The sequence below is a fragment of the Chroicocephalus ridibundus genome, chromosome 13 (assembly GCF_963924245.1).
Source record: "Chroicocephalus ridibundus chromosome 13, bChrRid1.1, whole genome shotgun sequence".
Taxonomy (NCBI): Eukaryota; Metazoa; Chordata; class Aves; order Charadriiformes; family Laridae; genus Chroicocephalus; species Chroicocephalus ridibundus.
Window position 1 is genome coordinate 12,291,835 of NC_086296.1, and position 17,295 is coordinate 12,309,129.

Genomic DNA, 17,295 nt, shown 5'->3' on the forward strand with positions numbered 1-17,295 from the left:
CCACAAGACAGAATATCAAAAAAACCTATGGATCCACCAAACGGCCTTAACAATGTGCTGAGACTTTATACTCATCTAAGTGTACACCAGTTGTATACTGTGGAGCCAGTTGTCTATTTAGTGAAGAAGAGGTAGGAAGAGAGAAGTAGAGAGAAGAAAAAGAGAAGATGAATAGCCAAATATGAAGCATTTAAGCTATGGGAAGAAGTCTACAGAATGACAGGAGCCAAAGAGCTGTCTAACCGCAGGCCAGTTCCAGATGCGCAAATTGGTTTAAGAACAGGGCAGAGGTAGAACAAGAACAAGGTAAGCATTCATGCAACAGGAACACTGGTGATGTGTGGCTTTGAATTCAAAAGCCAGTTAAGAGGACAGACAACTTGAAGAAGTTTAGCATAAAACAGTCATTTTAATGTATGCTAATATGCTTCAAGATAAAGGCCACAGTTACCTAGATACAAAGACATATGTGTTTGTAGTAAATATTTTCTTTAACACATGCTGTCCCCTACTGTTGTGTAATATGCTTTCCTATTGTTCTGCGACTCTCTCTAGTAATAATACTACTACTTAGGTGGTGTTTCATAGCTATAGATCACACTGTGCTTAACCCAGGGGGTATCATTATCTCTGTTTCACATATGGAGTCATGGAAGCACCTAAAGATTAAATGAGTCCATGGCAAAATCATAAAAACAACTACAGTTTTATAAATTAATAGTGTTAGCTTGTATATAGGACAAACCTCATGAGGTTTAAATGGCATTTGCTGGCAGCGTAAAGACTGTTGGAAAACACCCATGAAAAGAGCTCATCTTAATGGCAAGCCAGGGACAAACATGGACAGAGAAAAAGAGAAGGTGATAATGCTATGGCCATGGGTCAGAAAGAATCAGTAAAAGCCAGCTTAGCAGCTACAGTAGAAAGAGTTTGTGTTTTGTTCACACTGATGCTATTCAGAGTTGTCTCCCTGCTCTTTGAGGAGCTGATGAGTTATCAGCAGAATCTTACACTAGGACCAGGGCACCCAGACAGTTGAGCAAAAGGCTTGGGAAAAAGGGCTGGCTGAAGTCAGCTGGGGGCTACAATATTGGGGTGGGGGTTGATCTATATCTGAAGAGTCTTATGTGCCATCCCCATTCTGTCCCCCTCCTCTTGCTGAAGATGCTGCTGCACTGAACCTGAAAGGTCTGGTTATAAATAGCTTCTCCCTGCAGCTCCTCAATGAGCCACTGAGGCGGAATGAGTCATCTCTGCCGGCTCTGTGGCCCCCCCAAACCGACTGCGTCAGGTTGGGAGCGTGGCTGCCAAAAGCAGTGGTACACACTGTTCTCTCTCAAAGGGCAGTGGCCTTGGGGGACAGGGACGCTAAACAAACTAGCTCTACTCATTACTCATAAACACCCAAAAGCCACATCACTTTGTGAATAAGAATAATGTAAAACCCATCAAGAGCGCTTAGAAACCGACACTGGCATTTCAGCCCCCTCTGTGCACACCATTATCCATGCCACCCTGGTTTTCAACTGGAGCTTCTAATCCCTTAAATTGGTTTCTTATGGAAACAATTGAGCAGATCTCTGAAAGTGAACCTCTCGTTCTACTTACAAAGAACTTCTCCTTACCAAGATTTGGTGACATTGTTCAGTGAACGGACACAGCAACAAGTAGGTGAGCTGACAAAGCCTCACCTCTAGTTGAGGAAAGAATGTGAGAATTTTAACAAGAAAAGTCAGATATAGATTTGCTTATTCCAGTGAGAGAAACTCACCTGGGAACCACATCCTCTTCTAAACAAGACAATGCACAAACAGCTGTAGACAGCTGTTTCTCTTCTAGTCCTGTTGCAGGAAAGCAGAGTGTTCCCCTGTGTGATTTCCTGCACTTGCATAGGACATCAGGTGCCCAGAGTAAAGGAATTCTAGTGATTATTTGCTTTGTTCATGGGGGCTTTATTCAGAGGCAAATGGAGCTCTCCTGAAACATGTCCTTTCTCAAGCCTAAAACAATAAAGATAGATGTTTCATGAGCTTTAGGATAACCACCTATCTAAGTAAGTAAAGCACAAGCCCTAGCCAAGACAAACATACCAAATTTGCTGTGATTAGCAGAGATTGGAGGGGTTGGGAGTGAGTACTTGTAGTAGGGGAAATAATTTAAACCAATACTAGGTTAAAAAGAAGGCAAAGAATACCAGGTGGGGAGGATAATACAAAGTGTATACCAAAGAAGAACATAAGTAGGGTCTGGAAACCAGTATTACTGTTATAAAAAAAGAAAAATTTGGAGCTAGGAAGTGAGGAAATCTCCTAGTGCTACATTTCTTTCAAATGGAGAGGTTAAGGTTATGTGATCAAAGTGACTCTGGTATGTTTTCCATAAACTAAGCTTAATGGCTGTGACCCATGGCTCACTCAAGTATTGTGTGAGAAAGCAAGCTCAGGGCAACAGTGAGCTAAAACAGGACAGGCAATCAAGAATATCTTACAGTTCAGTTGAAGCCAAACCTTTGCAAGCAGAACCTTGAAAAATAAAACTCACACATAGCTGTTATTGGAGCTGAAAACTGGCAAGGCTGATGAAGATCCACACAAAACATTTCAGTTCCTTGGTTTGTCAGCATTCAGTAGTGCTGACAAGAGCAATATTTCCCAGCTATGTGGTCACTGTAGTTCTGCAAGTGATCCCCAGCACTGTACTATGTGATGGCAGAGAGTACGTTTGCTTTCGGGTCATGCTGTGACGCAAAACAATGATAAAGTCTGGCAGAATTTTTGCTACCAGCAGAGGTTATACAGTGTTGTCTCAATGGAGGCAGAGGATGATGCAGCTTTACATGCCTTTTCATTTTCCCTCCAGTTTTTAATTCATCATGAAATCAACAAAGTACATTCTGTTAAAAGTTAATGACTTTGTTCTGATAGAGTTTTTAAAACAATCCACTTCAGAATTGAATTTTGTAAGTTCATCATGTGCAGACTCATCATTTCTATATGCATGTGTCTGGGAATATTTTATCTTTGATGATTTTTTTTTTTCTAAACAGAAGGGACTTACTCCATAGAAGAACCTAAACCTTGAAAAGACCTCTGGTCTGCTTTCTACCTTCTTATCAGCACTTAGAAAGTTATTTACTGGGACCTGGCATCCATAAAAGGAGAATTCTGCTTTCTGCTATCACCTCTAACCTCTCCTCCCTTTCCTCATTATTACCTCTTCTCCATCTCCTAACAAGGATACAAAGAAGAATATCTGTTTTCTCTCGTGATGTTCCCATATCAGGTCCCAGTGTGTAACAACAGAAGATAGTCACCTACTTACTTTTCACTGTGCAGAAGGGACATGCTCATCACCTCTTCTCTCATCTCTAAATTTTGCAGTTAGAAAAGACCTATCCACATTGCTATCGATCGCTATATTCTGTAACCTCTCTATGGAATCCAAGCTTTACAAAGGTTGTACAGCTGTGGACTAATTGTGTCTCAAGGATGTATCTGGGCTGTACCTGAGTCCTGTCCCCAGCTCCTGTGTTGTACGATGGCTAAGAAAGAAAATCGCAAAGGTCAATCCCTTGGTAACAATGACAAACCCTTATCTTCCTTTAATGATGGAAGAAGGACAGAATAAGTGAACTCCTGGAATTTCATTCATTTCTTAGCACTCTAGGATTTTTTAGTCTCACTAATAAATGTATTTATCAATTCAGAAACTTAACACTTTTGTCCTTTGTGTATTTGATCCTCAATGCAGGTTATTTTAACCATAGCTATAGTCCTGTTACTTGTCACTTGGATGCAGACATAGTAGCCGGTACAAGATGCAGGACATAGAGGGATACCTCAATACATGAGAAAGCAAATTCTTTGCTCATTTGCAAAGATACAATTCCGATTCATTCAAGAGATATGGCCAGTGTACCCAGAGTGAGCATCTGTCCTAACAATGACAGGGAATGCCAATGGCAAAGGCTACAGTGAATGCTCCACAACAGAGAGGATGGTGGTTCCCATACTTAAGAAGTACAACATACATTTTTATTAATGAGCAATAAAATAGTTAGTAAAAAGAAAATGAGGTATATGGGAGGCAAGAGCGTTAGTGAGGGTTGAGGTTCTGCTGGGAGCAGGGGAAATACTGATGAAATACAATTTCTTCCTTCAAATATTTGTAAAGGCCAACACATCCCAAAACAGCCTTTCAGGACATGAAAAAAAAACCCAACAAAACAATTGCACCAACAGGTGTCCTAATTGTCCCAAGACTGTAAAGCATCCTCTTACCGCACACAGCAAACTTGGAAATTAAAGATACTGGAACCAATGCAAATGAAACAGCTGCTCCTAGGAAAGGATTATAACTTTGACAGAGCAGCTGAAGCTATATAGCTGCTACTACCTGGGAAGGCCTGACATTTGCAAACATTAAACAAGAAATGACAGAAAGTGTCTCTGAAAGTAGTTCCTTCTGTTGAACTGGTTTTTGCAGGATCCTATCTATATCCTTTCTCACTTCATAACAGGTACCTCCCCAATGTCCAGATCTGCTTCATCCTCATCTATGTCATTCTTTGGCTACTCTGGGCATGGGGAATTCCAGCTCCTAAAGACAAAAAATGAAGAAGCAATTAGTCCTAATGCATCCGTGGTATCAACTACAATTGCAGGTGGGTTCTCTGTCTTTTAGACTAGTAATATTCAAAGTATGATACTTGTTCCCTAGAAAATCAGGCCTTTTTAAGGTCCTAGAGGCTGCCTGCCAAACTCTGCAAAAATTTATACAGACTTTCCTTAAACATCGCAAGGGAGAAAGTTTTCTGTGGGGCTTACATTTATCTCTCAGGTTATGTAGTTTCCCAGGTCATCCCACGAAGAGTATAGTATACAAAAGTGAACAGACATAATCATATGTTTTTCACGAGCAACATCCCCTTGCAATAGACAAAAATTCATGCTAGTCAAGTCCCAAATCGGACACCACACTTGAAAACTGATGAAGGAAATATTTGAACTGAAAACTTCAAGGAATAGGGAAAGCAGTTCCAAAAAAGCCAGATCAACCCAAAGCAGACTCATTCAGGTAAGAATAATGCAGGACCCATAATTCAACTCTACTTTCTTTCCTGCATCCTCCCACCATCATATTTTTTCTCCTTTCAGACCCACTGGATCCACTTCATTTTCCCTTCCGCCTATTGTACTGCATTAAGGAGAGATGTGGTGATTATGCAATGAGATTTTTCTTAAATTGCAAAGTGCCATGATTAAATTGTGTATATGAATAGAAGAAAAATTCTCCTGATGGAACTAAAACCTCAAGCACAGGTAGTCAGCTGCTAATGCCCAATGGCACATCCAGTCACTTGGCCATGCTGTACAGGAAAAGCCATGGTTGAGATGCGCTGTCATCCTACCCAGTTACAAGCAAGATTTTAGATAACGACAAGGACACAAGCATTCATATTTTCTGTCATGGTTGCTTAGCAGAAAAAATTTATTCCTTTTAGGCCGTTCAGACGTTTCAGTTTCTCTTAGGTCCCATTTTAAAAAAAAAGTGAAAGAAACTGATTATTCCACTGTGGATAGGAATATGGAGGAGGTCACCATATGCGTAGGATAAATATCCTCCTGTTGGAAACTTGTATCAGTCAGTCCCATCATCTGGTCTGTGGGATAAAAATGTCTCAGATACTGTGCACTCAAACATCAGAATTGCCCATCTCATTTACAGTGCTTACTGCTGTTCAGCAGGATCAGCCATGAAGTATAAGGTGATTTCTTGTTCAGCCAATTGTCCTTTCCTTTCTTTACCCGCCCCCCCCCTGTTTTTGGGTTTTTTTGGTAGTGAACCTTTACCTGTTCCCCTTTCCCCAATGTTAAAGGTATAAAAGCTGAAGAGACAACAACGACAGTCATGAGAATCGCAAAAGAACTGGTTGTGCTTGTGTTAGGAAATTGTATTGCTCTGCAGAACTTTCAGCAGATCTTCTCCAATACTGCTTTTATTCCCCTCTTTTAATGATTTTGTCATACAGTATCAAAAAGACACTGTAGACTCACATCTGAATCTACTGCCAATACACTGAACAAAAAGTCACTCTGTTCCAAGGGAGAGGAGAAGGAGTGGGTAAAGAAGAGCAATGAGAGAAAGGGAGAGGAGCACAGGGAAGAAAAGAAAGGCCAAGCAATAGCTGTAAAGAAAAAATCCTTTCTTTTTGCTCTGCATACCTTCTCTTGTTTCTTTCTCATACTCAAGTTCCCCTCCATCCCCTCCCCTGGGCAGTGGGATAAAGAGGTCTGCAGTATCGTGCATAACTGTGGCTTTAAACTGAAACTGAGTCCAAACCCGACTTTTCAATTTCTAGAGCTCTGGGAGGGAACGGGCAGGAGGTAAGAGCATCCCTGAGGAAGCAAGGCTTCTCTGGCAGAGCTGCTGCAGCAGCAAAGCTATTAATAAATGTTTGCAATCTTTTAATCGTTCTGCTAAATTGCCATCATGTTCTTGCAAACCCCATAGTGTGTCAGTGCAGCTGCCTCCTCCTGCCTGCCTCCCCGTGTTCGTGCATGTGAGTGAGGGGGAACATCAGGAACATGCTCAGATCTGAGGGCTGCTGCAGCATTAGAGGGAAAATGATTTTGACAAGTGACTTTTTAAATCTTCCCTATTCTAAAGAAAGCAGCACTATTAGTTACATCTATAAACCATATTTTCACTCGGTTTTCCTTCTCCAGCAAATCCTGCCTGCTTGATATAGACACTAAATTTTTCTTCATGAAAATATCACATCCGATCTGTCATGGCTTGGGACCTGCTACCTGAGAGGCCGCACCTCTTGCGATGTGGTAGCACCATAGTTGCAATCAGCTAGCAGTCACTGCCTTAAACAGAGATATTCTCGGTAACAGAACATTTTTGTCTGCTTTATCCAACCCACTACGGAGTTGATAGTCATCAGGATACAACACAAACTTATATTGCTTTTCAGGCTCTCTCTGCAGGGTCAGTTAGTCAGAATATAAGTGGACTGGAAAGCTGTGATCCTATTTATGGAAAGAGATAACATTTCAGGATAAAAAGGATTAATACTTTTAAATAAATTGTCTATTTGCCTTTTCATGTGCCTAAAGCATATCCATTATTTTCCAAAGTAGGATATAATAGACAAAGCCACCTTCTAACGTCATGGTGGAGATCAGTTTAATCCTTTGTCTGTTCCCTCCCCCAGCTCAAACTCTCATCTTCGTCCTAATTATAATAGCATTTGAAATTATCATGGTTTAAAAAAAGATGCCAGCTTATATAATATTCTTATTGCTTATTAATGATTTCAGAAGGGAGAGCAAGTTGCCTTGCATTCTGGGAATTATGCAAACTAAGGCTGAGCCATACCTTGCTGGGCTCCACCAGTTTCTTATTTGGAAGCCTGATGCGTGAGGATTACCATGTAATAACAGATGTTAAGGCTTTTAGTGAATGACAGGCCTGCCGCACATACTTGAGCAAGAAGACATGACAGGCGTCACATTTCACAGTGATTAGCCTTGGGCACTTTTCAGAGGCAGAAGACTCGAGGCGAAGTGACTTTAACCGCCCTGCAAGTGTGATAATCCCCAAGACGGCACAGCCTGAAGAGTTTGATTGCTGTTCAGCATGGGAGCTTATGAATAATAATAAAGAAAACATCAGACTGGATATCGGTGATACGGTTACATGGCACTGACAGCCAGAAAGACAGTCTGCTTGGATATGAAGTCCTTAAGTCCATTACTTAATCTAAAGTTACTTATACCCTGTGCTCTAACCATCACCTCCTCTATAAAGCTATAATGTGTGAAAGACACTAAAGAACTGAACCTGAGATTTAGTATGTGTCCTTCAATTTTCTGTGTTTGTCACTGTGGTATCTTTCTGTTGGAGGATACGGGGCAGAGTAGGAGGGAACATCAATGGAAGCAGGAGCTCTATATACGTATTATAAACTGCTGCAGTTTTATTGAAAAATGAGCTGCAATGTAAGGTGACACCATCAGTCTCTGATACTAAGAGGCTATGAAAAGACTAATGAAGTTGCTTGCCCCCACACTTACAGAGAAACACCTGCATCCTGCAAGTTCCAAAAATAAAAGAGCTCAGCATGTACAATTTAAGTAAATTAATTAAATAAAATTATTTTTAAATTATTTTGTTAGTGTCTGTGATCTGACTCACAGATGTTGGTCTTACAGTACTGAGTAACATTATAATAATAGAGAAATAATAGAGAGTATGCCTTTTCAAGCAATAGGTTTATCTTTGTAGCAATATACATTAAAATATTGAGAGCTGAAGTTCAATATGTGTTTTAGGGGAATCTAATCAACACTCAAAATCACCATCTCTACACTTTTTTAAAATCCTACATCTTACAAAAAATAACTTAATAATTATTGCTTAAATAGCTGTCCCTCTGTGTGCCACAAACAAAGCTGAGGGAATTTTGTTTTGGCCAAATGGTTGGGTTGGGGACAGGGAAGGCGAAGAGGTGGAACAAATTAAAAGAATCAATCCATCTCCTGGAGACAAATCATCACACGTAGAAAATTACCCATGTCAGCATATTTGGAAATAAATGGGGATATCACACAGACAGTCCTGGACATCAATTTAGGATGCTGGGAGTACCATGTCCTCTGCTAGCCCTGCTATTTCACCAGCAGTGACCCACTCTGTTATTTACCCCGAGAAGTCCCTTAGACGCCTGTTACAGTATCAGCGAAGAGGGACCATGCTGTGTAAAAACACTGGCTCCTGTGACACTACAGGATGAAAATCTTGCTACCTCTACACATCCTACGCAGAGGGAAAAAAAAAAACCAACAAAACACACTTAGCTGTCTTGAGTTTAGTGTCTTGACCCATAAGCAGGTACTAGTTTTAAGCTATGCACAGTCCACAAGACCAGTTCTTGATGTGTCTCATGTTTTGTCTCTACACCAACTTGTACCTTGCTGGCTGGAAGAGTGGTACTTGGCTTGGCACTGAGACATGGGCAACCCAGGGCGCTGACATACAACAGGCATATGCTGAAATGTGGGGAAAAGTGAGCTCCCTTAGGAAAGATGGAAAATGAAACCAGATGCCACCAGTACTGAGAGAGAGAAGAAACCAGATCTGATCCTTTAGATGACTTGATGGAAGCTGCTCATGTTCAGAGGCAGTAGGACCAAATTCAGCTCTAATTAAGTCACTAATGTTACAGCAGGATAAACATGATCTTTTAAGCATCACAGGTATGAAACAGGGACAGAGAAGGTCACATAGCAACAACTGCTTGAGTTACAGAATGAGCACTATGAAATTTCACTGAGGTAGCCTGAGGGATGTGCCCTGGGTCAATTGCCCCCAAATCATCAAACTGTGGCAAATGCCATCAAGCACTGCAAGAAGGTTGCTATGTGCATCACCAAGAACTTTAGCTTGGGACCACCCAGCAGCAGGCAGAATTCATCTCAAGTGCCAGCTCAACCACCCCTGCCCTCAGGGCAACTGGTGGAATCAGCCTAACAAATGCAGCAAGATATTTTTTAGTTGGCTTCTGTCTTCACAATGCACATAATTAGGAAAAGTGACAAATATTTACAGTCTCTTTGACTCAGGTACAAGCATATCTTTAGAAAAAAAAAATTAACAAAATAAAAGTAAAAAGCCCCAGAAGCTTCCCAAAATAGGTCAAATGCTGCCAGTGCTTTTTGTGTTCTTCAATTTATAACAACCATTGCCTGTGGAAATCTGTTTGCACTTACTGGTCTTTGTGAGCACCCCCAGTCAGTACAGCAGAAATAAAGAGAGTCGCTGTTGATTCTCCCCACCCAAATCTGCACTTATACACTGCAACCTGCTCTGCTTTTGAGGGGCTTTCACTTACTGTGCTGGGCAGTGGGACGCTGCAGCTAAAATTGGATCTAGGCAAGAACAGACAGGTGGGGAGGTCTCTGTCAAAGTGGGTCAGGCAATGAGTTGAGACCCGTGTGCCACAACTAGTCAGTGACTGACATACTCTTTGCGCCAAGCTGACACCAGCACAAGCTGAGACCTTGCAGCTGCCCAGGGGAGCCCCGGCTGTACCCCACCAAGCAGCTCCACGGCTGCCCCCATCTTCCCCTGCATGCCTTGCTGCTGCCCTGCCGGAGCCAGGCAGCGAGCTCGGATTATAGAAGGTTGCTCCAGGATGCCTGTCCTCTCGCCTCAGCGCTACAGCAGCTGAGTGATGGATGCACTGGAAAATGTTTTTCATTGCCTCCCTCATTAGGCAGGCGAGTGCTCTGCAGAAGACATCGCTGATCCTGTGCTGCTCTAGACTGCTGGAGTTAAACATAGAGACATGTAGAAAAAGGATTGTTCAGCATATGGAAACATGAACAGATCTATTTTACTGCAAAATAGGACCCTGGCTTAAACTGCACATGGGAATTCAAGGGAAAGAAAAGGCAGAGAGCAAAGATTTACAGGACAAGCAACATAGACACATCATTTTTGTTTCAGAGCAGCCTCTACACCAACTCATATCTGAAGGTAGCTCAGATTAGGCTGTTTATGTCGTAAGAACTTCTATTATCTCAATTATTATATTATTTAAGTGCATAACAACTCATTAATTTATTTGTAGCACTCCCTGAAGTAGAAAAATGTTGCTATTGCCAATGTGAAACTGAGGTCTAGAGAGCTTCAGACTGTCATGCATATGAAGGTGCCCAACTCCCACTAAAGTCAAAGGAAGTTATGCACCTAAATATTTTGAGGACTTTTAGTTAAAAACAGAAATCGGCAGGGCAGTTAGGAATTTCAGTTCTCAGGCTAACCAATCTACTAAACTTACATAATTGAAAGTGCTCTGCCCTTGTAAAAAATGTGAAAATACTGGTCTCAAGTGTGGGCTAGAAAGTGAGTAAGATTCTCTGAGGCCATTCTGAAGTTTATGGCAGTCTTTGCCATAACATAGGATGTTGTACACCTCACTATAGGCAGCAAGAAGTTAAAATCCCACTAATGCTATTGGCTTCTTTGTGAAGGAGCAATTTTTCAATTACAGATAATTAATAGTAATTACCCTTTATCTTCAGAGACCAGAACAAAGAATAATTAATCCATCTTAACATCCCCGTTAAGGAGGTATTAAATACGGGGTTTTTTACACAGCAGATTACATAGTAACTTATGTGGCTTACTGTTCAGTCTACGTTCCCTAATGCAGAAAGGAAAGAGGAAAAGGAATTCTGAGCTATCTGAACTAATAATCTAAATCTAGTTTTTGCCGTAATTTAATTAACTAGTTTGGAAACAGCTGTTTGCTTCTTGCAGCAGCTTGCTGCAAATGAAAAGTGTGCTGCCTACAGATCTCATACATAGAAGCAGTTTTACTATATTTGATAATTAGCAACATTCAAGTGGACATTTTACTATTTTTTAACATGTATCTATGAATAAAGTATTTGCAGTTATTCCCATGGCAGAGCTGGAGAAAATGAAACTCAGAAGTTTAGGGCCAGCTTCTCACTTGGCACAAAGCCTTTTCACGCTGCTCTTCTCTCTCAGTTTTTTGCTGCACAGGAAGAGAAGACTCCCGATTCTGTGTTCATTCTAGACAGCACGTGCCAAACTCATAGATGCTTATGCCCTTTATCAGATCTTAAACTTTGGCTTCAATCTTCCACAGTGGCTTCCAATTTTTGATATCTTAATAGAAGCTCAGCTTACAACACCTGGGATGTCTCCCAGAGCACACAGTCACTATTAATCTGAACTGAAATTTTCTGTTCTTGACTATTAAAAAAAATAATCAAACAAATGTGAATTTACTATTTTGATCTTAAGCGAGTAGTCCCAGATGACACTGCAAGCCACTAAAAGAGGCAGAAACAGAATTTGCTTCAAACACATGGTTTTGCAAGACAAATATTCTATGTGGCAAGATGACAGCAAAGAAGAGGACAGCGCTGCAGGCAGCACGTGTGGCAGACAGACCAGCCGTCTCTGGTCTGTGACAGCCTGGGTGCCCAGAAAGCTTGTGATTAGTGATTACATGTTAAGGTGATAAAAAAAGGATAGCTTCTATTCCTACATGTGCTGATCTGAGGGATCCTAAGCTCAAAAGTGGAGAGTAGAGAAACACAGAAAATGGAGGAGTAAAAAGGAAGGGACGGAAGGGAAGAGAAGAACATCCCAAATGTTAAATGGAAGTATCCATATGAAAGGCTCCAGGCCAACATGCTCAGAGAGTGCACTCTTCTGTCTCAGTGACCTTGTGAAGATAAACTGAACAAAAAGCTTCAGGCAACATCAGACAGAGGATTTAAGAAGCAGTTTTAATTTTAGCTAGATTGTTTTGTATTTTCAACTGCAGGGTTATCTGGGGATGCAATGTGCATACAGCGGAACAAAATGTAGTTGTCACCCCCAACTCTGCTAACACACCTGATGGCAAATTCAGTTCAGTGCTTCCAGAGGGAAGCAAAAAATCATGTTTTTTGGCTACGTAGGGAAGATGAAATTGTGGTATTGCAAGGATGGAGTACCGGCACATCCTAATTTTACTCCAGAATGTAATTACTTGGCTACCCTATGCATGAGCAATATACAAGACCTATAGTCCAACACAATATCCACTAATATGCTGGTTACCTCTACTTATATTATGTCTTTGCTCTATCTCCAGACTGACAGCTATTTACTCTGAACAAATTGTTTAATCCCCCTGTACCTCAGTTTCGTCATCCATAAAATGGAAACGTCCTACCTAAAAAGAGTGCAAGGATCCACTAACTGGTATAGGCTTTTTCAGTGAACACATTTGCTGGTATTTTAATTATAGCAAATACATACAAACTCTAAGAGCTGGCTGCATACAATAAAACATACATGTTAATCACGATGTCTATTGCAGCTTGTTAGCATAATTAATTCTATACAATACAAATGCGATCTAACCTGCAATTTTGAGATTACAAATGTCATATAAATCCAAAATGAGGGTCTAGATCTTCAAGCCTGTAGTAAGATGTCAAATCATGGTAATAAAATGGTAATAAACACCTGGACTGATTGGGAATAACCCCTCCACATACACACTACCACACGTAACAAACATGAGCTGGGAAAACAAGACCACAGTATTCCTCCTGCACCACCCTAGCATCACCACTTCATTGGACAATCATTGATGAACACTTATGCTGATAAAGAATATTCTACGCAAAGTTCTCAAACTGCTTTACAAATTGTCTCTAACGTGTAAGGACAGCGCACATTATTTCCCCCTGTCCTCGTATACTCTCTCCTCTGTAATTTCTATTTGATAAGCTATCCCGAGGCCACGTTGTCTCTCCAAGTCTGCAGGAGAGACATCCATCCTCTCTCTTGGCAGGCCCCTTGACCCACTCTTCAATTTAAATAGCATTTTCTGAATTTTTCTCTCTCAGATCTTTTCTTAGGAGACGGTTCTTTCCCACCTTGACTGTATAACTCACCATCACTTGCGACAGTTTCTTGAATCACTGACGCTGGAATCAATACAGCAAAGCTGGCAGAGGATGGGAGTGAGGAGGTGGGAAAACAAATGTGAAGATGTTGTAACCTTTTAGTCCTGTGCTGTCAGCTCAGCACACCATGACACCTGACTGGATTCACACAGCTTGTACTAACGCAGGGAGCCACTGCACAGGGATCTGTGGTGGCTCAGAGCACTCTGCATCCTCCAAACCAACAGCGGGGAATTAAAGGCAATATCCTACGTGAAATGAAGCAGGACAAGGCTCTCTCACAACACTGCTCTCTCTTTGCACCGTGTCTCTCCTAATCAGCCTTCTGGACCGAAAACAGAGGTCTTCACTACACATAGGGCCCAGCCTGTAGCATGCACAGTGCACATGTCCTATTGGATTACAGGGCAGAGTGCACTCACATGGCCTGCTTGTCAGGGACCCAGCCGCGCCTCTGCAAACAGAAGGAAACAAGGCAAGGCGTGAGTGAAAGCAACCCAAGCAGCACAGGATAATTCGAGTCCATCAGAAGGCAGGATGAGCCAGGACCTCACTCCACAAAGAAAACACATGGAAACATGGTCAATATTGCTCAAAAATGTGAGAATAGCTTATCACCTAGGAGCTCACTGTATTGACGAGTGGAACAGATGACAGATCCCAGTTTGGATATTAAAACACAAAGCAATACAGCAAAGATCAATGCAATGCAGTCTCTCTGACTGAGAAAACACTTCTATCTGCATCAGCTTCAGAAGCCGACAAACTTCTCCCAGCCCCTTTGATCATGGTCCAAAACAAAAGGTCTCTTGGCAAGTCCATACTAGACTACATGCTTTTTTCTCCCCAGGCAACTCATATTCTTCAGTTCTCAGAAAAACATGACTCAAAAATGTGATCATAGGCAAAGGAGAGAAGAGTTAATAGAGAAAGGGAGAGAGCAACAGAACAGGCATTTCTTTCAGAGGGCAGAAGTTTATCACCCAGGACAGGATTTCCACTGGGTTTATCATTGTTTTCTTTGTCTAGAATTAAGTTCATTAAAGAAGATGTTTCCACTCTGAATTAGCAATGAGTTCCCACTTAATTTATTGCGCCTTAGCTCTACTGTGCGATTTGGCTCCAGGGACCTCAGTGAAAAGTGCTTCTCCGGTGAATTATACGCTGCCCTAACTGGCTGTTACTCCCACCTCACATTCAGGTGCACACCTCATGTCTTTTCCCTTACCCCCCCTCCCCAGTTTCTTCTGGTACCAGAAGAGCACTCATTGCTGCCTCGGATAACCCATCAGAGATAAGAGCTTTGAAAACCACTACAGAAATACTTATGAGAAGTAGCTCTGTTCTGCAATTTTCTCAGCTGTTTTCATTCATCAGACACTTAGTACATACCCCAAAACACCTCATACCCGAGCCTGAGGAGCTATAGACACTGGAGTAAAGTTTTGTGAGGCGGTGCAGGCAAAGAGCCCTCCCAGGAGCACAGGGGCGGCACTGGGCGCTCCGCTAATGCCCTCAGGGCAGATGGCGGCCCCACCGCTTGCCACAGCCTGAGGGGGCGACTGTCCTCATCCTCCTCCCCGGGGCCTTCCCGCGCCTCCGATCAGACGGAGCAGGGCTGTGAGGGCGGGACATCCTGCCTCCATCTAAACCGACTGAGCTGTAAACGGAGGGGGCTGGGGTCACCTCAGCCGAGGCGGATCGAAACAGCACCAGCGAAAACGGCTAAAAAAGAAATGAATTCACCTGCGGCAAACCCGGCGCCTCAGCCGCCCCCTCAGCGACGCGCCGCGCGCGCCCCCGCGCGGAGGATGCTGGACGGCGGCGGGAAGGCGGGGGAGGAGCGCGCATGCGCAAGGCCCGCTGCCGGCCGAGGGAGGGAGGTGGGACCATGCTGCCGGTTGGGGCCTGGAAGCCCTTCCTCTGTCCCCGCCCCTGTGCGACGGCGATTGGCTGCGGTGCGCGGACGCGCCTCGCCCATTGGCTAGCAGCAGCGTCCGTCCGGATCGAGCACGGCCGCCGCCATGGTTCGCTTCAAGAACAGGTGAGGCGGGAGGCGCCGCCGCGGGCCGGGTGCGGCGCCGTTCTGGTCCCGGTCCGCTGAAGTTTGCGGTGTCCCGCAGGTACGTGCTGTGCGAGGTGGTATCGGAGGACCCACGGTGCCGGCAGTGCATCGAGGACCGCGCGGTGGGCCTCGCCGTCAGGGACGCCATCGGGCGGGTGCACGGGGACTACGGCCTGGCCTGCTGCTCCATCTCCTTCACAGGTGCCGGCAGGACGCGCCGCCCCGGGGGGTGTGGGGGTGTGAGGGGGCTCTTCCGGGCTGACCGGTGCGTGCGTATGCGTGTGTGTCCCCGCAGTGAAATACCTGAACGCCTACACCGGGACCGTGCTCCTCCGGTGCCGCAAGGACTTCTACAGGCTGCTCTGCTCCGCGCTCCCCTTCGTCCGGCAGCTGGAGAGCCGTAACCAGCGCTACCCCTGCGCTCTCCGCACCCTGCACGTCGGAGGTCAGCCGGTGCCCGGGGGCCGCGGGGCTCAATCGAACCTTCCCGTCCCGCTAAAATGGACGAACCCCATGACACTGCCGTGGGTGCGAGAGACACAGCCTGCAGGCCGCTAACTTAGCTCCTTCCAGCGGATCTAAATAAGACACAGGCACCGGCAGCTCTTTGTTGAAACCCTCGTTAGTTCTGCTGGAATCTTCATTACACAAAATCAGAGCAGTAAATACTGTATTACACTGTTTTCTTTTCAAAATATATTTTTGAAGTATAGTATCGCCTAGATCCTGAAAATTAATCACCTGGGGTAAATAATAGGTACATGTCAGAAATTAGTGTTCCACCACTTAACCACAACAGTGCAGAAATAAAGTCTACAGCCCCTTCTTAGCACTTGTATTAATAAAGTTGGTGCCTGGGGCACTTATTACTTGATGCAATGATCATTAGAAAATATATTAGCAGCTCTGAAACACTTGGTTTTGTAGGCTGTTACATATTGTTCTTGTGACTCCTACAGGTACTATAAGAACATGTCAGAAATTTCTAATTCAGTATAACAGAAGACAGCTGCTGATGTTGTTGCAGAACTGTACAAATGAAGGTGAGTTCCTCCAGCCATTTTCTTAAACATGGCCTTAATTCCTGGGGGGTTTGTAGGATGTGCTGGGGTACTTCTGAATTCTTGAACTGAGAAATGTTCCTTTAGAAGTTAAGGATATTCCAGCATATGTGAAAAGATCAAGTAATGACCCTCTGTTGCTCTCTTTATTGCAGAGGAAAGACGGTGTATACAGAAGTCCTTGTTGAGCTGTTCCCTTACAGAAGAGCAGCCTCAAAGTGGAGATGAAGAAGATGATGATGGCATAGAGACAGACTGAACGTTACTAATTACTGTTCACCTCTGTCCTGTACTTGTGTACTCAAGATGTTACCAGTGCTCTTCAATGTTGAGCAAAGTAGGGGAGAGAAAAAGCATTTGTTTATATTTAGACTTCACTTCCCTATTCCAAGTATTCTTGAATAAATTGTTTTTTAAAAAAATTACATGGTTTTACTGAAGTAGGTTACTTGCCTGTTTCACTCCAGGAGTCAAGACCACCTGCACTCCTAAGGAGTGCAGCAGCTCAATGTGATCTTCATGCTGAGGTAGAAGTGAGCGTTAGGCAGTCGGCATGGACAAGGAATGTAGTTATTCTCCTTCAGTACAGAAAAAGTATTAACATCTTACTGTTTTTTTTACCTTGTCTTCAAGCACACCTGTTATCCATAGGGCTATC

At 43.3% G+C, this 17,295-nt stretch overlaps 1 protein-coding gene across 2 annotated transcripts; it reads left to right on the forward strand.

Moving 5' to 3' along the window:
* Positions 1 to 15,454: 15,454 nt before the first annotated feature.
* Positions 15,455 to 17,269, forward strand: POP5 (POP5 homolog, ribonuclease P/MRP subunit). 2 transcript variants are annotated; one of them, XM_063350683.1, is made up of 5 exons: positions 15,455 to 15,555; positions 15,635 to 15,777; positions 15,872 to 16,021; positions 16,536 to 16,619; positions 16,793 to 17,269. In XM_063350683.1, the coding sequence occupies exons 1-5, from the start codon at positions 15,536 to 15,538 to the stop codon at positions 16,894 to 16,896; spliced, it is 501 nt and encodes a 166-aa protein (XP_063206753.1). In that variant the 5' UTR covers positions 15,455 to 15,535; the 3' UTR covers positions 16,897 to 17,269. The 2 variants fall into 2 exon arrangements, 1 of the variants encoding a protein (XP_063206753.1); XR_010073118.1 differs by lacking the exon at positions 16,793 to 17,269 and having other exon boundaries at positions 15,872 to 16,237.
* The last annotated feature ends 26 nt before the right edge of the window (positions 17,270 to 17,295 follow it).